Source organism: Felis catus, chromosome B4 (genome assembly GCF_018350175.1).
Source record: "Felis catus isolate Fca126 chromosome B4, F.catus_Fca126_mat1.0, whole genome shotgun sequence".
NCBI classification, from domain to species: domain Eukaryota; kingdom Metazoa; phylum Chordata; class Mammalia; order Carnivora; family Felidae; genus Felis; species Felis catus.
The window spans coordinates 42891551-42915667 of NC_058374.1; the positions used below are offsets into that span (position 1 = coordinate 42891551).

At 50.1% G+C, this 24117-nt stretch overlaps 1 protein-coding gene across 1 annotated transcript; it reads right to left on the minus strand.

Moving 5' to 3' along the window:
- Nucleotides 1-828: 828 nt before the first annotated feature.
- FOXJ2 (forkhead box J2) lies at nucleotides 829-20924 on the minus strand. The gene is made up of 11 exons (XM_011283788.4): nucleotides 19784-20924; nucleotides 13107-13453; nucleotides 11269-11343; nucleotides 9943-10011; nucleotides 9619-9759; nucleotides 8745-8940; nucleotides 5915-6319; nucleotides 5413-5514; nucleotides 4371-4580; nucleotides 3645-3743; nucleotides 829-2487 (listed from the first exon to the last, which is right to left on the minus strand). Exons 2-11 carry the CDS (start codon nucleotides 13437-13439, stop codon nucleotides 2399-2401), a joined length of 1719 nt encoding a protein of 572 aa, XP_011282090.3. The 5' UTR covers nucleotides 13440-13453; nucleotides 19784-20924; the 3' UTR covers nucleotides 829-2398.
- Between the last annotated feature and the right edge of the window lie 3193 nt (nucleotides 20925-24117).

Genomic DNA, 24117 nt, shown 5'->3' on the forward strand with positions numbered 1-24117 from the left:
CCCAATACAACAACAACTATACTTGGAGCCCAGCAATGCCGGACTCTCCAAAAAAAGTAGTATTCTTTCCATTGCATGGAGGGGAGGGGAAACTGAGGCCCAAAGAGGGTCAGCTTTGTCCTGTGCCATTTAGCAAGGCTGAGTTCAATGGAAGGGAGCTAAAAATCTCAGGAGGTCTGAGAGCCGATCTTCAGCCCTAGTCCCAAATTTCAGTTACTCCAGCTGCCCGCCAGAGCCTTAATGAGACTAGTTTCCAGAAGACACAGATGAATTATAAACAAGGAACATTTACATGTACAATTTAGTCTACCCTCGCAGATCCTGTGTGGATCTGAGTAGAAAAAGGGCTTAGAAAAGAGAAGTGATCATCACTCATCACTTGTAAAGGGGGAATCTTGGGGAGAACAGATGGCAGGGTGTATGTAGGAGGCACCTTGACTGGAAGGAATAAGGAACAGATGCCTAGAATAGGAACACGGGGCAAAGGCATTTTGCCACCCTCTGAGAGAAATTCTCCTTTCCCCAATGGGAAATATTATGTCATACTTCAACCCCACTGACTGCCCTCCCAACACAACGGGGGATTCAAGCCACTCATACCCCCATTTCTTACAAAGAACTTCACAGAAATAAAGTGCTCTTTAGTTAACGGCCCTTTCTTGCCCCTTTGCTTCAGCCTTCTTCAACAAGCTCTCGTGTATAACCCCCTTACAAAGAGAGGGAGGGGTGGGTGAGGGGGAAGAGCCGAGGAGCGGAAAGCTAGATCTCCTGGAAGTCATCGGTAAATAAAAGAATGTGAACGAAAAGCAGAAATCACAGAGAGAGTGGCCTTGTCCATTCCTTACATTTTGTCCTGTAGCTTCCAGAAAGCGAACATTCAGGGAAATGAAAACAGAAGTAAAATTGTTTTTCCCTCTCATAACTAATATTCAACAATTAACATTAAGTACACACTAAGTACTTTGCAACAGTAACTCATGGCCACTCCTCGTTGGAGAGAAGTTGTCCCCGTACCTTATTCTGGGAGTCTCCTTTGATACTCATAAACTCTCCCCTCTAGATTACGTACTCCCCACAACCTATCTCCTTCACCCCTCAAAAGCCTAATTGCAAAAGCTTCAGCCCCAGTGATCTGGATTCTGAGAGAAGTTATTTGCCCACATAGTTAAATAACTGCAATATTCCCTACCCATGTGTATGCCGACTCCTATCTCCTTCCCCCACCCTCCCACCGCTACCACTAAAGGTTCGGTTCTGCTATGATCAGCGGGAAAGAGATTCCCATGTTGTCCTAGCATAGGATGAGACTAAGAGGGCGAGAATGGCTCACTTTTCTTTCTTGAGAGTTCCAGAAAATGGGGGAAGAAAAATAAAAGGGAAGGAACTGAGCAAACAGCTGGAGGAGGACAAAATAAAATTTGCCGAATGGGCAAAAGGGATTGAAGGATCATTTGTAAATGCAAATAAGAGCCACAGTGGATTTCCAGAAGGGTTGAACTGAAGCCATCTCCTAAAAGCCCAACCTATACTGAATGGTTGTCCTCGTCCCTATCATAGAAGCAGAGTTCCGGCCAAGACCAAATCTATCCCCAATAGACAGAGGGCTAAGAACGAGCCAATGGAAGTTTCTAGTAGCATATACCCAATTTCTGACTGTTTTATATTCTATCGCCCCTCTACAGTACTTGACTCGACCCACCCCAGACCTCTTATTCCACTAGGATTTTATCGTCACCCTCCATCGCTCTTGCCCTTGATGGGGAGTGAGGCTCGGCAGAAGGAAGGATTGGAGATATAAAGGGACAAGGAAGAGCTCGGAGGACAAAATTAGCACCATTGAGTAAAACCTGCAAATTCGCGGCTGCCAAGCAGTGTTTCAGATCCCTTTTACTCGATAAGGTGGCTTCTCTAGGACTGGACTGAACTGACAGGAACAGAAAACGATCTAGGGCCAAAAGGTGGGATTAGCATCGAGTTTCTCAAAGAGAAAGGTAAATCAAAGTTGGAAACCCTTCTCTGCAGCCATCGGGGCCTCCCCTTCCAGCCAGATGATTTTAAATTAGCAAGGGGTGGACATGGTCCGTGGAGTAGGGACAGGAGCCTGGGAACAGCATATAACCAATAATAATAATAACAATAATAATAATAATAATACCATAATAAGAATAATAATAAAAGAATTAGGGGAAAAAAAACAAGAAGAAAGAGGAAGAAGGAGGTAGGAAAGGGGGGGGTTATCTTCGGCAGCATCTTGCGGTGGCTTCTCTGACAGAGCAAGAAAAAAAGAGAATATATAACTATATACAGGCAAGGAGGAAGGGATGGGCTGGGGCTGCTCTTGCCCCACTGCCAGACTTCACCACCCAGCCTTGGGCTCGTGGCCACACTCCGTGATGCCCTAAGTGATCAAGTCCCAGTCGAAGTCATCAGGGATCTCCTCATTGGCACCAGGAGGTGGAACCGGTGGCCGAGGGACCATATGGTGTGCTGTCGGAAAGACAGGAAGAAATTAAAAGGAGAGCGGACGGGAAGCTATACTCGCAACCTAGACAGGCAGTGCTCCGCCCCAAATAATTCCACGAAGGGCTGGAGAAACTATTGCCCTTATCAGCCCAGAGTTATTTTCGTTGCTTAGCCACCACTCCGGCTGGGTCTCAGGAAATAAACCAGAGTAAACAGGGTTACATGGCAATGTCATAGTAGGCAGGCACTAAGAATTATACTTATGAAGACCACGTAGCAATGAAAAAAAAAATGCACAGAATGTACTGTTATATGAAATCACAGAACAGAAATTTGTATATGTACTACACGGATAAGGAACACATGGAGAAAGTGTCAGATGTCACCCGAAACACTGAAAACACTTGGGGTTAGGTGGGAAAATAATAGTGATTTAAAGTGAACAACCAGTTAATTTTATACTATTTATGGCAAGTTACGGTCTTCCTTCAACTCCCCCCCACTCCGCCCCCACCCGCAACAGAGATAGTTCAGTCCCAGGCCCCTGATACTAGAAGCCGGGTGACAGGAATGCAGACATGGGCACAAAGCAGGTCCATTTGTATAACATGTTCACTTTAACTGCCTGAGCATATCTCCCATCTAGATTCCAAAGCTAGACATAAATGTTCTCCATCTTTCATTTATATGGATGCTTTTACTTCCTTTTGTTATTGCAGGCACAAGTTACGTTTAAAGCAAATCAGTCTTGAGGCGTCTGGGTGGCTCAGTCGGTTGGGCGTCCGACTTCGGCTCAGGTCACGATCCCATGGTTCATGAGTTCAAGCCCCGCGTCGGGCTCTATGCTGACAGCTCGGAGCCTGGAGCCTCCTTTGGATTCTGTGTCTCCCTCTCTCCCCACTCACACTCAGTCTCTCTCTCTCAAAAATAAATAAGCATTTTTAAAAAGACTTTAAGAAATAAATAAATAAAGTCAGTCAGTCTTCCTTAGGCTTCCAGGACCTATACCTCCCTAGCAAGGGGCCTGCCCTCTGGCCTTGGAACTCATGAAGGCTCACCCACTCCCAGCAGGGGCAGGTAAAAAGGAAAGAGAAGGCAGGCTCAGTACCAGAGGAAAACAAGACAACTCGTCAGGGTAGACAGCGTTGGGTTGTTGGAGAAAAAAGCTTCCTGGCTCTTACCTGGGCGATTGTATCCTGCTGAGTCCTGGGTGGGGATTGGGTACATTGGTGACGGGCCAGGGTAGAGGTGGGGGGCTTGTGGGTGCACATAAGAGTTCACTGCCAAAGCAAGACAAGAATTATTTGAGTTACTTGAATATGCTTCACTATACTCAATGAAGGAGGGCCCAATAGAGAAAGGAAAGGGAGTAAGGCTTCCTCCTCTGAATGTCTTCTCCCTTCCCTACTCTGTTCTGTAGCTCCAGCAGGCGTAAAGGCTTTCTGCAGGAGCTATCAGTCTTCCCCACTCCGTGTGAAAAGGGACCCTAATTTTCCCTAAAACTGTGAAATACCATAGCTATTAGAAGCATGACCCAATATAGAAACGTGATCATTGAATCCCTCATTTCACTGGTTTGAAGCTCACGTAACTAGCGAATCTCAACTCCACCTGATATGATGCGGGTAGGGGCTGCTGAGACACAAATTTGGAATGGGCCCTTTCCCTTCCCTTTCCTTAAGTAATTCTAGTCTCCCAAATTAAGGTGTACAAAGGAATCACACAGGTTTTCCGTATAGGACCTTACCGACACGAGAGCTGTTCAGTCAGTCAGCATAGCAGCCAAACTAGTCCCACCGCCCAGTGTGGGTCACCTCCCATCAGACGGTTTTTCTCAATTCCCCTCTGCCTCCCCCTCCCTTCTCATTACAAGCTCCACCCCCTCGGCAACTTGCTTTGTTCACTACCTGGGTTCATGGCTGGCTCTTGCTTGCCACCGGTAAGGGCACAGGAGTCAGCGATACGGGCAGGGGCTGGTGGCCGGTGGGAGCCCCCCTGGGGGGGCACGTGACCAGTCTGAGTAAGGAAGTGGTTGAGCGAGTCACACAGATTGGCAATGTGATGCTGGTCGAGGCTCCAGTTCTTCTGCTCTGCCTGTCGCAGACACTCCATCAGCTCTGCAAACGGAGAAGCAAGAAATGCTACCCTCTGCAGAGGTCCCCAAGCCCCTACCGTATCTACCCCCTGTCACTGTTCCAGCCACATCAAAAGTCAACACCACTGGCTATACTCATTGCCAGCAGTAATCGACATCTCTTGGGGCTCTACGTTTTCAAACTCTTCTTCTTCTAGTTGTTCCTTACTAAATTCTTCTTATAACTTCCATCATACTAGTAAAGAAAAGAAAATTTCCAAGTGAGTGAGTGAATTAGCCGTAGTCACGTTGGTAGTAAGCGGTGACAAAACGCCAAAATGGCGGGGCGCCTGGGTGGCTCAGTCGGTTAAGTGACCGCCGTCGGCTCAGGTCATGATCTCACGGTTCGTGGGTTCGAGCCCCATGTCGGGCTCTGTGCTGGACGCTTGCTCGGAGCCTGGAGCCTGCTTCAGATTCTGTGTCTCCTTCTCTCTCTGCCCCTCCCCCGCCTGTGCTCTGTGTCTCACTTGTGCTTGTGACTCACTCTGTGTCTCAAAAATAAATGAATGTAAAATAAACAAACAAACAAAAAAACTGCAAAATGATTGGTCCAGGTTTCTGAACTCCTGACAGCCTTCCCTCTCCAGGGACAGAAGTGGCTAGGATAAAAACACCGCCATACTTTGAGTGCGTTAAGGCAAAATTAATTAAAATTACTTTGAAAAGAACATCGGCATTGTCCACCCTGTGAAATATGGAGGGGAAGCAGTGGAGTCCTTCACCCTCAAACTTCCCCTTCTGGTTCTGGTTCCTACTGGGTTTTCCGCTAACGCTGTCTTCCCCTGCCCTCTGGTCACCACCTTTTCACCACTAACCTGAGAGCTGTGACTGTTCAATGCTGGACCAGTTGAGCCGATTCACCATCTTAAAGCTTTCCTTTAAGGAGTCGATATTGCAGCACCAGTCAGGAGGAAAGGCTGGAGAGAGAAGGGGCAAGTGGGTAAGAAACGGAGGGAAGGGTAAGCCGGCAGCCAGCCGACGGCGGGCCGCCCGCATGCCAGGTCCTCAATCACATCACAAACACCATCTCGCAATCTCCCTCCCTGGAGACTGAGGGCTGGTAGAGCTACCGGCGCTCTAGGGATGGGCAGCCTCGCCGGCAGGCCGGAGACTACATCCAGCAATCGAGGCTGGTCCGAGAATTCCAGAAGACAGAGCCCCAGGTGGCAAGTTGGGCTCACTCAGAGGAGCGAACCGTAACTTCCGAACCGACCGCATCTCCAGGCGACAGTCCGAACCGGGGGGGGGGGGGGGGGGGGGGGGGGGGGGGGGGGGCAGTCGGCCCTCCGCAGCGCCTCCCGGCACGTCCTTACTCACCGAAGCCAGTACTATTGACAGGAGCCTGGCCTGGTGCCTGCTGTGGCGGCGGAGGCGGTGGCTGGGCAGGATGGGCGTGCGGGTGGTGCTGGTGCGGGCGGTAGCCTCCGTGCTGCAGTGGGGGTGGGTGCATGGCCATCACGGAGGGAGGCCCGTAGCCCTCGGCCCCAGCTTGCTTCCCCCCTGGGGGGGTACAAGCATCCGGGCTCGGGGTGTGCAGCGGGGGCGCGCCCCCGACAGTCGAGGGGCCCTGGGCCGTTGCCTGCTGCTGCTGCTGCGGCTGGGACTGTTGGGGTGGCGGCTGTGGCGGCGGCTGCTGCTGCTGCTGCTGAGGTGTCGGCGGCTGCTGCTGGTACATGTAGTAGTTGTTGGAGGGCGGCATGTCCCCCAGGAGAGACGAAAAGCCTGCGGGGCGGAGCAAGCAGGAAAGCCAATCGGGCAACGCGTTTTTCGGCCAAGAGGGATTTCCACGGGCTGGAGGTGGGAGGCCAGAAACCCCAGGCTTCAAAGGGTACTGGCGTTCTGGGACAGCAAGGGTCCCCTCGGCCCCATCTGCCTCCCACCGCTCCCCGACCTCTGCAGGTTTCACAGACAGAGGGAGGGCCTTGACAGCGTGGCAACTGCCGAAATTTCAGCCAAAAGATCAGCATGTGCCTCTTTGTGCTGTTCTTCGGGGACCTGGCAGGAGGCCTGGAACCATGGTCTCAAAAGAAGTCAGAAATCAGGTGGAGTTTAAAAAGTAAATTATAGGGGCGCCTGGGTGGCTCAGTCGGTTGAACGTCCGACTTCGGCTCGGGTCATTATCTTGTGGTCTGTGAGTTCGAGCCCCGCGTCCGGCTCTGTGCTGACAGCTCAGAGCCTGGAGCCTGCTTCCGATTCTGTATCTCCCTCTCTCCTGCCCCTGCCCCTCCCCCGATGACCAAGTCTTCATCATTAAGGATGCATACTGATATCGTATCTATAGGCGGGATGATATGTCTGAGAAGTTCATTAAATTACTCCAATTAAAGAAAAAAAAAGCTGGGTGGTAAATGAAACAAGCTGAACAAAATACTGGTAGCTGTTAGGGGCGCCTAGGTGCTCAGTTGGTTGAGTCTGACTCTTGGTTTCGGCTCAGGTCATGATCTCATGGTTTGTGGTATTGAGCCTTGCTGACAGCATGGAGCCTGTTTGGGATTCTCTCCCTCCCTCTCTCTCTGCCTCTCTCTAGCTCACACATGTGCACTCTCTCGCTCTCAAAAATAAACAGGGGTGTCTGGGTAGTTCAGTTGGTTAAGCGTTCAACTCTTTTTTTTTTTTTTTTCAACGTTTATTTATTTTTGGGACAGAGAGAGACAGAGCATGAACGGGGGAGGGGCAGAGAGAGAGGGAGACACAGAATCGGAAACAGGCTCCGAGCCATCAGCCCAGAGCCCGCCGCGGGGCTCGAACTCACGGACCGCGAGATCGTGACCTGGCTGAAGTCGGACGCTTAACCGACTGCGCCACCCAGGCGCCCCAAGCGTTCAACTCTTGATCTCAGCTGTGAACTCACAGTTCTGCGCTGATGGCACAGAACCTGCTTCAGATGCTGTCTGTCCTCTCTGCCCCTCCCCTGCTTGTGCCCCCCCCCTCTCAAATGAATAAAGAACCTTAAAAAAAAAATGTTTTAATAAATAAATTAACTAAAAAAATATATTGGTAGCTGTTAAAACTGGGCTGTGTTAAAGTTGGAAACGTAAGGGTTTATTATACAGTTTTCTCTAGTTTTGCAGATGTTTGAGATTTTTCCTGCTAAAAACCGACATAAATATAAAAATGCTAAAAAATTGTCTCACAACATAGCAGGAGTTCTGAGGGTAAGGATACCACTGCTGCCCCCTCGTGGCCATCCTCTAAATGACCTGCGTTCAGCCATAAAGTCACTGCCCTTCGTTCTGGAAAGGGGAATCCCTCCAACTCGCTTTCTGAAGCTAATAACCTAGCCTGCCTCTTGAAACGGCTGTCCTTCAGAACCAAGCCAGAAGAGCAGGACTCCACAAACAATTTTATTTTATGAGATGCTTCCCCGGACCAGTGACCACCCTCCCCTTGTGTTAAAAATAAGATAAAAGGCCAGGGTGCCTGGGTGGCCCAGCGGATTAAGCGTCCAACTCTTCGTTTCGGCTCAGGTCACGATCTCCCAGTTCGTGAAATCGAGCCCCATGTAGGGTTCTGTGCTGGCAGCACAGAGCCTGCTTGAGATTCTCTTTCTCCCTCTCTCTCTGTCCCTCCTGCTTCTTGTGCTTGCTCTCTCTCTCTCTCTCTCTCTCTCTCTCTCAGAATACATAAATAGACATTAAAAAGTTGAAAAAGGGACACCAGGGTGCCTCAATTGGTTAAGCATCAGGCTTTGGCTCAGGTGAGTTCAAGCCCCACACAGGACTCTCTGCTGTCAGCACAGAGCCCGCTTCAGATCTTCTGTCTCCCTGCCTCTCTGCCCCTTCCCAACTTGCATGCTCTCTCTCTCTCTCTCTCAAAAATAAACATTTTTTAAAAAACTAAAAAGGAGTGCCTGGGTGGGTCAGTCAGTTAAACGTCCAATTTTAGCTCAGGTCATGATCTCACAGTCCGTGAGTTCGAGCCCCGCGTCGGGCTCTGTGCTGACAGCTCAGAGCCCGGAGCCTGGTTCGGATTCTGCGTCTCCCTCTCCCTCTGCCCCTCCCCCGCTCATGTTCTGTCTCTTTCTCAAAAATAAAGAAACATTAAAAAAAAAATAAGACAGATGGGAGAGAAGAGAACGTCACCACCCATTCAGAAGTACAAGTACAAGCAGAAGATATTCATGCTCTCATCTCAAGTGCAGACTCACCATGCTGAGAGGAGGAAGATTTCTCCAGCATGGATTTGTAGAGGTTGCGAAAGGACCAACTTAGATCCTGAAAATTGATCTCTGAGTAGGAGAACTTGAAGTCATGGTTGGTATTATACAGGGGAGGGGGACCCTCAGCGCTTTCTCGGCCTGGAGCCCCGGCTGCCACTGCTCCGCCATCCACAGATCCTGTGCCCTGCAAAAAGGGGTAAGAAAGACTTGATGCATGTCCTAAATAAGGACCAAAACAGCCCTTGAATGGTCACCAAGCTCCCTGGCTTGCCGTCATCCTCTCCTGACTTTTCAGCGAATGAACATCCTTTTCTCCTTCTGTCTCATTTATTCCTACCACGATTACCTCTAGCCCTTTTCTTATGTTCCATCCATCTTCCCTTCTCCTAACCTTCTGGCTCCCCTTCTTCTCTTCTTACCACTTTATTCCCCCTGATCGTTCTCCAAGTTCTGTTACGTCTACCTCTCAGCTTCCCTCTTGTGCTTTCCCCTTCCTTCCCAATTTATCTCCTACTGCATCACAAATCCCCAATACGGGGGCGCCTGGGTGGCGCAGTCGGTTAAGCGTGCGACTCCAGCCAGGTCACGATCTCACAGTCCGTGAGTTCGAGCCCCGCGTCGGGCTCTGGGCTGATGGCTCGGAGCCTGGAGCCTGTTTCCGATTCTGTGTCTCCCTCTCTCTCTGCCCCTCCCCATTCATGCTCTGTCTCTCTCTGTCCCAAAAATAAATAAACGTTGAAAAAAAAAATTAAAAAAAAAAAATCCCCAATACATAGTTTTGAACTGGCAGATATATGAAACCATTCAACTGTCTCCCACCCCCATCCACCCATCCCTAGGCACCTGACACCTCTCTTCTTACCTGGCTGTAGCTGGTGATAGATGTGGGGCTCTGAAGGGACATCTGAGGATTCCCCTCAGAAGGCAGTGAGGCTTCTCCACTCCCTGGAACGCCTCCCCGTGGGCTCTTGCTTGCCTCCTGTTCTGGCGAGTCTTGAGATAGCTAAGGATTGTGAAAGAACAAAATCTATACGTAGAAACTAAACATCCTCCCAAGACCCATGGTTTCACCTCCGCGGGCATTCCTCCTTTGCCCCAAACATAGAAAAGGACTGAAAATATGGGAAAGGATGCGGAAGGAGCAGGTGGAGCAGAAGCAGCCCCTCCCCACGAGGTGGGGACTTACATCATCATCTGGAGGGTGTCTTCTCTTCCGGGAGATGTCAGGGCAGGTGTCGATCGTCCAGTAAGAGCCCTGGAAGGAGAACCCATCCCCACAGAAAACAAAATCATTACACACGGAAATTCCACCTTTGGTAAAGCAGATATTTGGGAGAATTTTCACCAACAAATAAGTCATATTAAGAAAAATAACTGGAGGGGCGCCTGGGTGGCGCAGTCGGTTAAGCGTCCGACTTCAGCCAGGTCACGATCTCGCGGTCCGTGAGTTCGAGCCCCGCGTCGGGCTCTGGGCTGATGGCTCGGAGCCTGGAGCCTGTTTCCGATTCTGTGTCTCCCTCTCTCTCTGCCCCTCCCCCGTTCATGCTCTGTCTCTCTCTGTCCCAAAAATAAATAAAAAACATTGAGAAAAAAAAAAATTAAAAAAAATTTTTTTTTTTTTAAAAAAAGAAAAGCAAAAGGAAAAGAAATGGAGAATCACACAGAATCCTGAGGGAACTGGCTATTTTTGAGGAGTAAATATGTCCTAAAAGCCCAACGAGCATGTCAGAGGTATGCCCAGTGGTCCAAACATAGGCCTGGATTGTTCTGGCGGGCCAAAACATTGGTATCTAGTTCAAAGAGATGGAAATGTCCAGACGCAACCCTTCCCTTCTGTGTGTGATGAGGCAAGGCTCTCCTGAACTCTAGTGTCCACATCGATCCAATGAAGAAACTGGTCTATCTCTTTTCCCCTTTAAAGATAAAAGTCATGGGATTTTTGTACAGAAAAGTTCCTACAAAGGTTCTGAAGTCCACCTTTTACATCTAGAAAGAGTACCACACATTAAAAAAGACAGCATTAAAGTCAACTTTACCATAAGTAAGTCTATTTAAAAATAAGATTTCACCATCTTTTTTTTTTTTAATTTTTTTTTTTTTGTTAATGTTTATTTATTTTTGAGAGAGGGAGAGACAGAGTGCAAGCTGGGGAGGGGCAGAGAAAGAGAGGGAGACACAGAATCCGAAGCAGGCTCCAGGCTCCCAGCTGTCCGCACAGAGCCCGACGTGGGGCGCGAACTCCTGAACCGTGAGATCATGACCTGAGCCAAAGTTGGACGCTCAACCCACTGAGCCACCCAGGCGCCCCTTTCAGCATCTTTCTTAATCACTCATGCCAGTGGAGGCCCACAAGCTTGATAGCCACGCTGTTCCTTTGAGAAAAAATAAAGCTGCTTCTCTGATTAACATGATTTCCTCTTCTGGATAATTAAAACAGCCACAGGACTCTGGGCTGTCAACTGCTCCTCTCTCCTTCCTGCCCCTTCTTTCAATGCTTACAGGAGTGTCTCACCTTCCCAGGGTCATCCCGAGGTCTGGGCACCTTCCGGAAACACTTGTTGAGAGAAAGGTTGTGCCGAATTGAATTCTAGGGAAACAGAGAAGCAAGTTAGCTTTGAGCATTGTGTAAAGCTGAAAATTTTCCAATAGGACACAGAGGGACACCAAAGGATATAACACACAATAAAGTTCAAGTACCAAGCAAACTGAGCACCTCTTTACTGATGGAGGAACTTACCTACTAGACAGCAAGAGCAATGAGACACGAAAATGCAGAAATTAAACTGATGGGAGGTAATGGCTATAAACTTGACCACCAGGTGCTTCCAGTATATAAAAGAAGTATATAATCTGATTATGTAGTTTTTCAATCTTTCTACCCAACTGAAAATAGGCTATAACGCCTCAAAATCACATCTGTCCATGGGGGCCTGTGTGGCTCAGTCGGTTGAATGTCCGACTTCAGCTCAGGTCATGATCTCCCAGTTCGTGGGTTTGAGCCCCGCGTCGGGCTCTGTACGGACAGCTCGGAGCCTGGAGCCTGCTTCGGATTCTGTGTCTCCCTCTCTCTCTGCCCCTAACCCACTCACATGCGGTCTGTCTCTCTCAAAAATAAATAAACATTAAAAGAAAAATGCTTTTTGAAATCACGTCTGTCCAGTTTCTTAATTCATTCTATCCGTGGTCAAAGAATAACACTTGAAAACGGTTTATATGGGGCGCCTGGGTGGCGCAGTCGGTTAAGCGTCCGACTTCAGCCAGGTCACGATCTCGCGGTCCATGAGTTCGAGCCCCGCGTCGGGTTCTGGGCTGATGGCTCAGAGCCTGGAGCCTGTTTCCGATTCTGTGTCTCCCTCTCTCTCTGCCCCTCCCCCGTTCATGCTCTGTCTCTCTCTGTCCCCAAAAAAATAAATAAATGTTGAAAAAAAAAAAAAAAGGTTTATGTAAATAAAAACAAAACATAAATTAGGAGCAAAACAACGGCACAGGTCCACCTTTTGTTTTCTCAACCGCCCACGGAATGCTCACGTTTGGAGGAAAGAAGCCACGTTGCCTATGTGTGCTGGGTGAGGTTGGGGGTTGTGGTCTGTGGCGGGGGCATATTCATAAAGGAAAACCTGAACGCCTTTAATAGTCTCCAGCTCATCATCTGGTTTGTACATTAACTGGTGATTTGCAGAGCGACAGAACGGCGTTAGAGTCCCAGTCCTACTCAACAATTGGCAGATGAGCTGCGCTTCCAAAAGACTGAGAACATCAGTCTTCCTTCTCCGCCTGGAAGAGGAGTTTCCTTCCTCCTTTAGCTCCAGCCAAACAATTATCCTCTTAGGACTTGCTTGGCGGATGAGGTGTTGGTGAAGGACCTTATTATTATTATTATTATTATTATTATTATTATTATTATTAGTGGCATACGATGCTTCAAAAGATGAGGATTATGTGCAATGAAGCTTTGGAAATCTGATGAGGCTCCTACCTCTAGGTAGGAAGGAGCAATGCCATGCCTTGCACAGTGACTTGAACATAGCAGTGTGGCAATAAGCATTTGTGAAATGAATGAATCTCCTTTTTGAGGACTCAGAAGATAAGAGGGTATGACGAGCAACAGGCATCCTGCCGTCCTCATAACTACACCCAGTAGCTCGGTATCCCTTGGAGTTTCCCTGATATACCTTATGAAAGTTGTTCAACTCTGAAAAAGAGCAGGGGATGGGAAATGGTAAGATTTTCAAGTTCGCACATCTCTGCAACAGGTCAGAGCGAACCGGACCAGGTTATAGGAAGAAACGAAAGTCGAGGAAAAGGTTGTCAAGGGCTGAAAATAAGCGCAGGCTACAGAAGCCATCCCACCTTCCAACCGATGCCAGCGTTCTTGTAATAGGGGAAGTTGTCACAGATCCAGCGGTAAATCTCGCTGAGGGTCATCTTCTTGGCAGGAGAGGAGTTGATGGCATAGGTGATGAGGGTGGCATAGCTGTACCGTGGTTTGCCATCCTGGTGGACAGCTGCCTCGTCTTTGCTCAGGGTGGCATTCGGATCGGTGGGTGAGCCCGGCGGGCACTTGCGGCCGCCACCTGGAGGCCCAGCCTGGGAGGCACTCCCAAGCTTCTCAATGGTAGCTCGAAGGGTCAGCTGGGGGAGCCAGTCTATGGAGGTGAGGCTACTCTCTAGGTCAGAAGCCATGGTACTTCTGGGTTCTGCACAGAAGAGAACAAAGGGGAGAGGAAAATAGAATAGGGGAGTGTAACCTCTGCTTACTAGCGGCAAATAATATTCAAATCTTTGTGCTTTCAGGGAAGTAGAGTTTCTTCGCACTATAATTCCCACAGGAGACTGTCATGGGAAGGCCCGCAGCCAAGTGTTCCCAAAGCCCCCGAACAACGTATCACCAATCGTCTATCGGATGACAGATTGGTACTTACCTTACATCTTAACATAGGACAAGCCAATAGGACTCCCTCCCTTCCTTCAGGACTAAGAGAGATATCAAACCACCCACGGAATTGAGCTAGTCCCTCCATCCTCCTTACTTGAAACCCTGCAACATAACATTTTAAACTATGTAATTAAAAAACAAAACAAAACAAAAACTTCATATACCAGGTAAAATCAGCCAAAGTCTACTCTGCGATCATGTGACGCTTGTTTGATTACATACAACATCCCCGATAGATAGCACAAGTGAACATGTAAAGAAAAACAGTCTGAGTAAACACAAATGCACACTAACAAAGCACACACCGGCACTTCTAACGATGTTTTGTATCAGCTCTATTTGAGCACGCACCCTGTTGATTCCCACACATGCGCACCTGAGGCACATGAGGTATATCCCAAGTATAAACTGCATATGACAACCAGCAAAGGACAGATCGGACGCGAGACACACACGCAAACGGTGGCCCACGTCCCCAGAGATCGCAATCGGCTACACAACGTACATTACCAGCAGAGCACAGAGTCACACACAGAGGCAACAGATCCTGAGTAGGGCTGCCCTCGCACCTTTAAGGCTACCCCTGGCGAGCTCCCGCCCACAGACACCAAACCAACACCAGGAAGAAGGCATCAGCAAGGACCTCCCACCTCTCAGCCCGCCGGGCTTCAAGGAGCCCGGGAGACACCCGGCTGCGTGCACACCGGTAACAATCAGATAGCCCGGCTAAAAATAGCCACTCCGGGGCCAAGAGCTGGCTCCCCTTCTCCCGCCCTCCTCCTCTCTCCTTCCTTCCCAGCCAGGCACACACACACGCTCGCTGCACCTCCGTGCAAACTCCTGGCGCTGCCAGACCGCCCACGCCTGATGTTTGCACACCCTGCCGCCACCCACACCGCCTGGGCGCTCCTGCTGGCGGAGAGGTGTAGCTAGAGTGACGTCTCCGCGGGGGAAGGTGAAGAACGCCGGGTGCTGCCTGTACTGCAGGGTCTAGAAAGGCTGGCAGGAAGCGCTTGGTAGCCATTTGGCGCTCCCCTACGGCCCATGCCGGCAAGCCCCTGGAGCACTTGCTGCCTGACGGGTTTGTGCCTGTACCGCCCGGGAGATGCGGGGCCGGTGTTTCTTTCTCGTGCCCCTGCTGAGCGCCCCACCGGGGCATCTGTCTCGAGGAGCCGGGGCTGGTGCGCCTCAGCATTCAGAATCCTGGGCAGAAACACATCGCGTATGTGATCTCTAAATCTGCACCCGGATAATATGCACAAGCATGGCACACACAAATCCACACACTTTGCAGGTAAAAAAGCTCAACCCCAGATACGACCGCCGAAACCTCTCTCTGGACTCCCAACACACCCTTCGGGCCGTCAGCTCACTCTTCGACCGGTGACCCTTCCCCTTGAGATTCACCCTTTCTCCTCAGGGTCAGAGTTCTCACTGGTGTCCCTCTCCCCCACCCCACCCCCCAGGTCCCCGCCCACGCGATCTTTGCATGTACACACAGGTCCCCCGTGCTGTGGGCCTCACCAGCGACACACCCACTCCACAAGGCTGAGGGAAACACCTTAGTGCCTCAGGGGACTGAGCAGCAAGACACCCAGTTGAAACCCAAGAAGTGTTGACAGGAGGAAGAAAAAAAAAAAAAAAGGCTATGTTTATAAATAGCATCATGAAGGGGCTTCCCCTTCACCCTCAGCTTTTCTCCCCACCATCCTCCTGCCCTCCTGCCCACCACTACCATCTGGCCTTAAAATCATGGAAACCTCGGTGGCTCAGTCGGTTGAGCATCTAACTCTTGATTTCAGCTCAGGTCATGATATCATGATTCATGAGATCAAGCCCCGCATAGAGCTTGGCATGGACAGTGTAAAGCCTGCTTGGGATTCTCTCTCTCTCTCCCCCTCCCTCTCTCTCTCTCTCTCCCCCCCTCCCTCTCTCTCTCAAAATAAATAAATAAATATTAAAAAAAAAAATCATGGAAACTTGGGAACTGATAGGGACATCTAATCATTCCAGGAAGCGTCAGACCTCCTAGCACATTAGTAAGTCAAAACTCCATAACATCTGGGATAAAGCAGGGCACCTGGGACAATAATCGGTCCTACAGCTGGGTTTTCCCAGCTGAACAGTAACATGACAATCAGCAGGTTCTCAAGGACCAGAGTTGCCCTGGACCCTCCCCAGAAAGGATGGGGGGGGGCTGTAAAGAATCCCCCTGCTCAAGATCTCCTGCTCAAGATCCCTAGGAAACCTCATCTTAAGAGCACAGAAGACTTCCAGGATGCTTCATTTGAAAGTCTCCCCACGTTGGACAGGGACAATCTACAGAGTAAATTTCAAGTGGTTTACAGAACCCGTGTGGCACATGCCGATCACCGTGAATTCCAGGAGGGGAAGCACTCTCAGCCTTTTGCTAGTTGTTCTGTGCCCTGCCCTCTCCGCAACCCAGCAAGCAGGTTAGGAGAGGTTAAATTTAACTTCTCCGCAGCAGCCTCCCGGTCAGCCCTCCAGATACCACCCAGCGCTCAAAATATATCTTAACCTTACCAGCTACAAGACGCTTGCAGCAAAAGGTCCTTCTGATCTTTTCGCACCATTCTCCCTTTACCCATCTGACTTCCTTGCCCTCGCCACTTCCCCATTCTTGAAGGGCAGCCTAATGCATAGGATCTCAGAGACTGAGGTTCCTCGGTTCTATTCCCCACCTTGACACTGACTCACCAACGCTAAATGTCCCGAACCACCCCTTGCTCCCTGAAGTCCTGATGCCTCGGTTTCCCCCTTCAATAAAAGGGATGGCGTCATAAACACTGCCAAAGCTTCCTCCCTGGAGGGAAGTGAATGAAGCTTAACGAGCTCGTGCCATGCTCCCCAAAATAATGGCACGAGGCTAATGTTCAGGGCTATTATTAGAAAAGCAAACAAGAGATACTTCCATGTCTCAGTCCGACCAACCTAGTTACCCAGACCTCTCTCTCCAGGTGGGCCTCGTGCCACTGGGCTTGGGCAGAACCTGAGTCAGGCTACATTCTTCTCTGCGTGCTGGAAGACTGAAAGGAAATACCCATAGAAACTGGGAAAGGCAGCCAGAGGGCAGGCTCCATCAGATCCACAGGACCTCTAAGGAAGACTACAGTACTGGGGGAAAGGCTGAGAAAAACCGAAAGACACTCTGTTGGAGCGGCAGACTGATCCTGGATGAGACATGTTAAGATCCCAAATAAGAGGCTCGGTTTTCTTCCCGCTTTATCTGAAAGGCCAATAATTGTTCCCTGTGTGGTGCCAGGTCAGGCATTAAGGAGCGATAACTCCCTGCCACGTACAGAATGCCAAAACTAACAGAGCAGTGGTTAAGTTTACCACATTACCAATTACCAGCCAGGCCGCCTGGGTTTCAATCCTGGCTCCACAACCCACTGGCTGTGCCAGCGCAGGCAAGTTACTTAACCTCTCTGTGTTGCAGTTTCTTCTATAAAATAGAGATGATAACTGCACCTACATAGGGTTGTTGTGACGATCGCCTCGAGTTGATATTTTCAAAGTATTTAGCACGTGTTATGTAAGTATAGCTATTTTTTTTTTTAATGGGGCAGGAGGGGAGAGAATATTAGAAATTAGAAACTAGAAAACAGACCAGAGAGGTAAGACTGGAAGCAGCAAAGCCCGCCACGGTTTACAAAACCTGCGCTGAGCTTGCAGTAGCTTTCGGGATGTCAGAACCCCAAACTTTTCCTTGGGGGATCGTGTCACCCCAGTGCTGACCGAGGCCAGGATGAAGTCAACTCCAAAGACGAAGGAGTGAGGGCATATCATCTCTTGTTTTTCAGCAAGAACCAGGTCTCGTCGTAAAAGACGCGATCTGGAAAACGGCCCTTTCTGAATCGTAGCTTAATCCAGGCCCACAGCCATCTGCTTCTAACGGATTCCACAGAGGCAGGGAGAATTAGGGAAACCCAGTCCCGGCCAGGCCGCCGTTACACGGTGCGGTGGTGGGACACCTGGTAGTTCTGGGACGTGGTTTGCCCTGAGCCATTCAACAGGTTGCATTCCAGCGTCTGGGAAAGCACTTTGTAAAGAAATAAGCTGCTATTACACCACAGTCGGCTCCTTCAAGAGGTGGGGGAGGGAGTCCTAGAGTTGAGAGCCAAGGATCCTCATGCTTTTGAGACCAGAGACATCAGAAATTAAACTCGGGGCGCCTGGGTGGCTCAGTGGGTTGAGCGTCCGACTTTGGCTCAGGTCATGAGCTCACCGTCCGTGAGTTCGAGCCCCGCGTCGGGCTCTGTGCTGACAGCTCAGAGCCTGGAGCCTGTTTCAGATTCTGTGTCTCCCTCTCGCTCTTTGCCCCTCCCCCGCTCATGCTCTGTCTCTCTCTGTCAAAAATAAATAAACATTAAAAAAAAAAAAAGGAATTAAACTCTCCTGCTAGTTCTAGAAGAAGTGGCCCCCAGGCTGACCCTGAGCTGCCCTGCCGCAGGAGACGACTTTCGTGCAGCCATTCATGAGGGTTCCCACCGGCCAGGGCAGGCCGAGCCTTTTCTCCAAGCAGAGCATCCTGACCAGCACCTTCTCTAGATCCTTGCACAGGAGCACCTGCTTCTAGAGGCCTACCAGATACATAGGATTCTGGGTGATTGGAGGTTTCGCGTGAAAAGTACATGCGTAACTGTCTCCACACACACGTAACCACTCGAAACACAGAGGAGCCACATTCACCTGAATGAAGAAACACGTGCACACCCTTCTATAGCACAGCCGTAAAAAGCCGGATCGTAACCCTGCCTCATACACTACTAGCCGGTAGCTTCCAGGACCAAGTACGTGCATTTAGGGACTCAGGCAGCCCCCCATGGCTCAGTCAGAGAAAGAAGAAAACACCAAAATCACGTAGGATGAAGCCTCCCACTTGGTTTGGCTGTGAGGTGCCTGCAGATGATGAGGCAGATGCTAATGGCACACCAGGAAAGCTAGCGACCCCGGGCTGAAAGACACCCTGCTGACCGCAGCGCCCCCCTCCGGTTCAGCTAGCGGGATTTCCTGGCAGAGTTCTCCTGCCTTCTCTGAAGAGTCTGGGCTTTGATGATTCCTGCTCACGTCTCATGAGAGAAAACTTCAATATAAGCTTCCAGAGACACGGAACCGAACAAGAAACAGGAAGGGACAAGATGAAGTTGTTAGGTGCTCTTCTGAAAGAAAACTCATCAGAGGTCAAATCTCCCTGGTGGTCAACTGATTCGGATGGAAGAGTGGAAGGAGGCTAGGCAGCGGCACCCCTCTCTTCCTATCCGGGATCTACCTTCTCCTGAGGACCTGTCAGTGTAGGGCAGGAGCTGCGGAGGGCACAGGGGCAGTGGTACGGGACCAGCCCCAGGGAGCAACTTCGACCTGGGAGTTAGACTTCCCTACACCCTTTCTTCTTGCCTTGGGATGTGGGGGCTGTCCCTTTTCCCTTTGGAGTTTATTGCCGGAAGATTTTATTCCATCCAGGAATGGGAATGTCACAAGAGAAGGCCTCCTGGTGTCTGAGGAAGGGTTGAGTGGGGACAGGCTGATCATCTTGTCCAGGAGACGGTAACCACAGGGGTGGGAGAAAACGATCCGCTGGACATTAAGCCGAGGCAGGGTTCCAAGGTAAGAAAATGCAATGCCAATGGAGGCTAGTCAAGTCCAGGCTCTGGGATGCCACGATGACTTTGGGGCGGGCCCACTCTGGGGTGAAAAAAGCCCCCAAACGGAGGAGGGTATGGGAGTCCGGTTGGGATGTGTCCATCATTATTACGCCGTATGGATGGCGTTGTGAAAATGCAGGTGTTTGCTGATCTTCCTCTGCCGTCAGCATGAAAACGTACATTTCCCCGGGGACCTCAAATGACTCCCATCCGTCTAGTCCTCAAACGCTAAAGAAGCCCATTTCCCAGAGCCTGGGCGGCAAGATGTCAGTTGGAATCTGAGAGCTTCCTCAGAACACATTGCCCTGAGGATTCTCTGAGTTATTACCCTACCTTCCCCGGCAGTGAAACCCACGAGCCACCAGCTCAGCCCCTACACCCACTAGTACCTAAAGAGGACAGAGAAGGTGAAAGAGAGCACTAACCTGTCTCCAAGGTTCCCCCGGCAAAGGGAGGGAACCACCTGGTACTGGAGTTTGGGGTTGGAGGGACTCCCCTCTTCAAAGGCAGATGAAGCGTGTCATCCTCGGTGGCTCTTCCCGTACTTGGCTGAGCATCCCAAGCTGGGGAGGGGAACCGGGTCCCCTGAAGGTGAGGAGCGGAGGGAGGAGGGGGAGGGGGAGGGGGAGAAGGAGGTCCTACCTGGGGAAGGTGGCACACCCCCCACACCCTGCCTGTTCCCCTGGGGAGGAGGGGAGGAGCCTCTCCCAACCAGGAGTTGTCTCCTCCCCCTTGGGGGAGTCCCCCTCCCCCCCAAAGTGGATCTTTCGGGAGTGGAGGGCTCCTTGTGTCTGCTGGAGATCTGAGCGGAGGGGCTCTGCCCTGTTCCACTGTCTAGGTACAAGGAAGTTGGGGGGACAGTTCTTCCCCTCTCCTGAAAGGCTGAAAGCCGACTCCTCTTCTGTCCCTGGAGGGTCCCCCGCTTCTGAATGCAAGGACTCCTCTCCCCCGTGAGTACTGGATAGGATGCAGGGCGCCTACTCCATAGGCATTTCCCCCTTTTCGCCTCGAAAAGTCCTGAACTGCTGAGAGTGTGCGTTTGGAGGGGTGGAGGCACGCTGGGGCGGTCTCACTCGGTCGGCTTCCTTTAGTAAGATCACCCCTTTCTACTTCTGGAGGTCTATCCCCGGGCCAGGATGGGGGTTTTCCTCGCCCCTACGAAGGAGAGAGTCTCCCCTCCAGGGGTCTCCCCCTTGCCTCGCCCGAGCGGTGAGGGTCTTCCCTCCGGCCGGGAGAGAGGCTGCTCCCCGTCCCCGCTCCCGCCTCCGCTCCGGGGGTGCCCCCGAGGGTGGGGTTTTCCTACTCCCCGCTCTCCCTGAGCTGGCCTGGGCAGCAGGGTCCGGGAGGCCGCGGCTCCCGTCGCCGGTCCCCGGCCACTGTGGCGGCAGCGCCTCCTCTAGTCCCGTCCCGTCCGGTCCGCTCCCTCCGGCGCGTGAGGCCCCCGGCGCTGCCACCTCTCGGGCTGCGGCCAGTCCGGGCTCCCGGGGAGCCTGAAGGCGGACGGACAGTGTCAGGGCTCGGCTCGGGCTCGGCTCGGCTCCGCTGCAGGCCCCGGCTCCTCCCCGGCCTCCGCGCCGCGCTCCGCGCCCCTCCCCCTCCCCCGCCCGCCCGGCCGCCGCCGCCGCCGCCTCCCGGCGCGGGTTAAGGAGGAGCGGGCGGCGCCGAGCCGCGGGCAGCGCCGCCGGGGTGCGCCGCGCGGGGGAGAGCGGCGCGCGGCCCGCCGCCCCGGGCGCCGCGCCGCCGCTCGCTCACCTCCGGCCGCCCGGCCGCCGGGCCCCGGCGCGGGACGGCGGCCCCCTGCTCTCTCCAGCGGGACGGTCCCTCGTAGGCGCCCGACGCTGTCAGCCGCGCTTTAAGGCGCGCACGCTGTCGTGTTCGGTAGCCGGCGGACCCGAGACGTTGTCTCCGGCATGTCTCCGGTGGGCTTCTCGGTCCCCTGAGCTAGTGCATGCAGCGTATGGCATTGGGACGGGTTTAACGTGTTAGCCTGACCTCATCCTGGAGTTCAGGAAATGCTTGCCGAAGGAGTGAAGGTGTCAAGGGATAAAGGGGCATGTTACGGAGAACACTCTAGACTAAACTCTGCGTAAACTTGTGCAAGGCCCCTTTTCTATGGAATCTTAGTCAGCGGGGAGGGGACCTTGATACCAGCCCTGCCTACCCACTAAGGCTGTTGCAAGGATCACAGGAGATAGGGTGTGTGAAAATGCTTTTTAAACGGTACAGTGTACAAAGGAGGCAAAATAGGATTATCGTTCAGCTCGTTTGACGGTCTTATAACATATCTTATCCTGAGTGTCAGACAATGTAGGATGGTATTCTCTGCCCCTTCCAGAATAACCCCCGCCCAGAGGCAGAAAATGCCACCAGGGAGCCCACCTCCGCTTTTCTTTCCTCTTCCAGTCGCGTCATTCCTCTGGGAATTCCTACGTTTCATCCTCTGGCCTGTTACACTTTTCTCAAACTGTCCTACTTTCTATCATATAAAACAATATGAATGCAAAAAATATTTTCCATGAAATATTTGAATTGCTCAGAAAAAGACTGCATATTCAAGATTGAATGACATCATTTCGCCTTTAGATAATAAAGTCTTATCATCTGGCTAAATGTATCAGACTTTATCTAAATTATACCTATATAAAATTACGTTGTATTTACAATGTGCCAGGCACTGAGCTAAGCACTCTGCATGTGTTGTCACGTTTCATTCTTCTAGCAATCCCACAAGGTACTACTATTACAATACCTATTTTGTAGATGAGAAAACTATGACTTAGAGATATCGACGATGTCTAAATTCACATGATTAGTAACTAGCAAAGTCGAGATTTAGACTAACAATCCAAGGATTCCAAAGACCCAACTCTTTTTTTTTTTTTAAAGTTTACTTTTTACTTAGAGCGTGAGCAGAGGAGGGGTAGAGAGGGAGGGAGAGAGAGAATCCCTAGCAGGCTCCGTGCTGCCAATACAGAGCCCAACATGGGACTTGATCTCACAAACCATGAGATCATCACCTGAGCGGAAATCAAGCCTAACCAACTGACCCACTCGGGCACCCCCAAGACCCAACTCTTAACTTCTATTTCATTCCTCTGAACTGTCAGAATTAAAAACCGTCCTTAAACTTACCGTAACAGCAATGTATGAGGACAGATGGTAGGTACACTTGTAACGAACATAGCAGTGTTCATTACAATGGATCAATGGATGAACTTGTCCAATCACTGTGTTGTACACCTGAAACTAATGTGAACATTGTGTGTCAACTACACTCAAATAAAACAGAAAATAGTGGCATTTCCTCTGTGTAAATAGAAAGCAGAAAGGTTGGGATCGCTTTCTGCATATATTTGTGTGTGTGTGTGTGTGTGTGTGTGTGAACACACATACATATATTTTTCACCAAATGCATATATTTTACAAAGAAAAAAAAAATCCTTAAAGGAAGTGGAGTCCAGTTGAGCCTTTTCTTTCTCCCCACCTTTCCACTCTCCAGATTTAAAGCTGTATTTTCCCCCTCTTTGAAACATTAGCTCATTCTCCCACACACAGGTAATTTGGCACCAAATGCTTCTTGCTATGTTTTGGATGTTTTGTTATGTTTTATTGATCAACCATTTCTATGTATTCCACAACATTTTCTATGTATGTGGAATTTGGGGGGCAGGGGTAGAAAGGTAGAAGTACTAAAAAATGGGAAAGCTAGGGAAGGATTAGACTCTTTTCCTGGAAATTTAGAAAAAAGCTCAAGAAATTATTTGATATATACAAGATATTTGCTGCAGCATTATTTGCAACGGTAGAAAATGAGAAAATTTGCTTAAATAACCATAATAGGGTAACTGTTAAATAAATAATGGTGCATCTGTATAATAGAATACTATTTACCTTTTAAAAGAGTAATTACGTTTAACTCTGGAAGGCAGGATTAGCGAGGAGTTGATTTTCTTTTTATATCTTCTTTACCATTTAGATATTTTGCAATAGGCATGTATTATTTTAAAGAACCAATTTTTTTTAACGTTTATTTATTTTTGGGACAGAGAGAGACAGAGCATGAACGGGGGAGGGGCAGAGAGAGAGGGAGACACAGAATCGGAAGCAGGCTCCAGGCTCTGAGCCATCAACCCAGAGCCCGCCGCGGGGCTCGAACTCACGGACCGCGAGATCGTGACCTGAGCTGAAGTCGAACGCTTAACCGACTGAGCCACCCAGGCGCCCCTAAAGAACCAATTTTTTTCATAGATCTGAATATAATCCAGTGAGAAAATCATGTTTAGAAAGTTTGTATAATGCAGTTATATAATTGCTCTTTAAAATATATACTTATGTGTATGCGTATATTTGAGTATGCACACGCCCATGTGCACATTCAGGTGGATATACACCAAAGATGTGAGCTTGAAGATTATTTCGTTTACATCATTTTCTACTATATCTATAATTAGCGTTTGTATGGTTTTTGCTTATGTAATTTTTAAATTAAAAGAAAAAAAAAAGCTGATAAATAACCTTGTGTTTGTTTTGGTTTTACCCTAAGACAGAGGAAGCACTTGCATTCATTCTTTGTATACTTTGCATTAAGGAGGGTGATATGGAACAAATAAAAATACAGTCACCGAGGGGCACTTGGTCGGCTCAGGCAGTAGAGCATGTGACTCTTGATCTTTAGGTGGTGGGTTTGAGCCCCACATTGGGTATAGAGCTCACTAAAAAATAAAAATTACATATATATATATATATATATATATATATA

Coding starts and splice junctions, on each gene's coding strand:
- FOXJ2 (XM_011283788.4), bottom strand. CDS start 13,439: ATGGCTTCTGACCTAGAGAGTAGCCTCACCTCCATAGACTGGCTCCCC. Junction 11,344..13,106: donor ACGCTGGCATCGGTTGGAAG/GTGGGATGGCTT, acceptor CTGTTTCCCTAG/AATTCAATTCGGCACAACCT. Junction 2,488..3,644: donor AGCAGGATACAATCGCCCAG/GTAAGAGCCAGG, acceptor TCTTTCCGACAG/CACACCATATGGTCCCTCGG.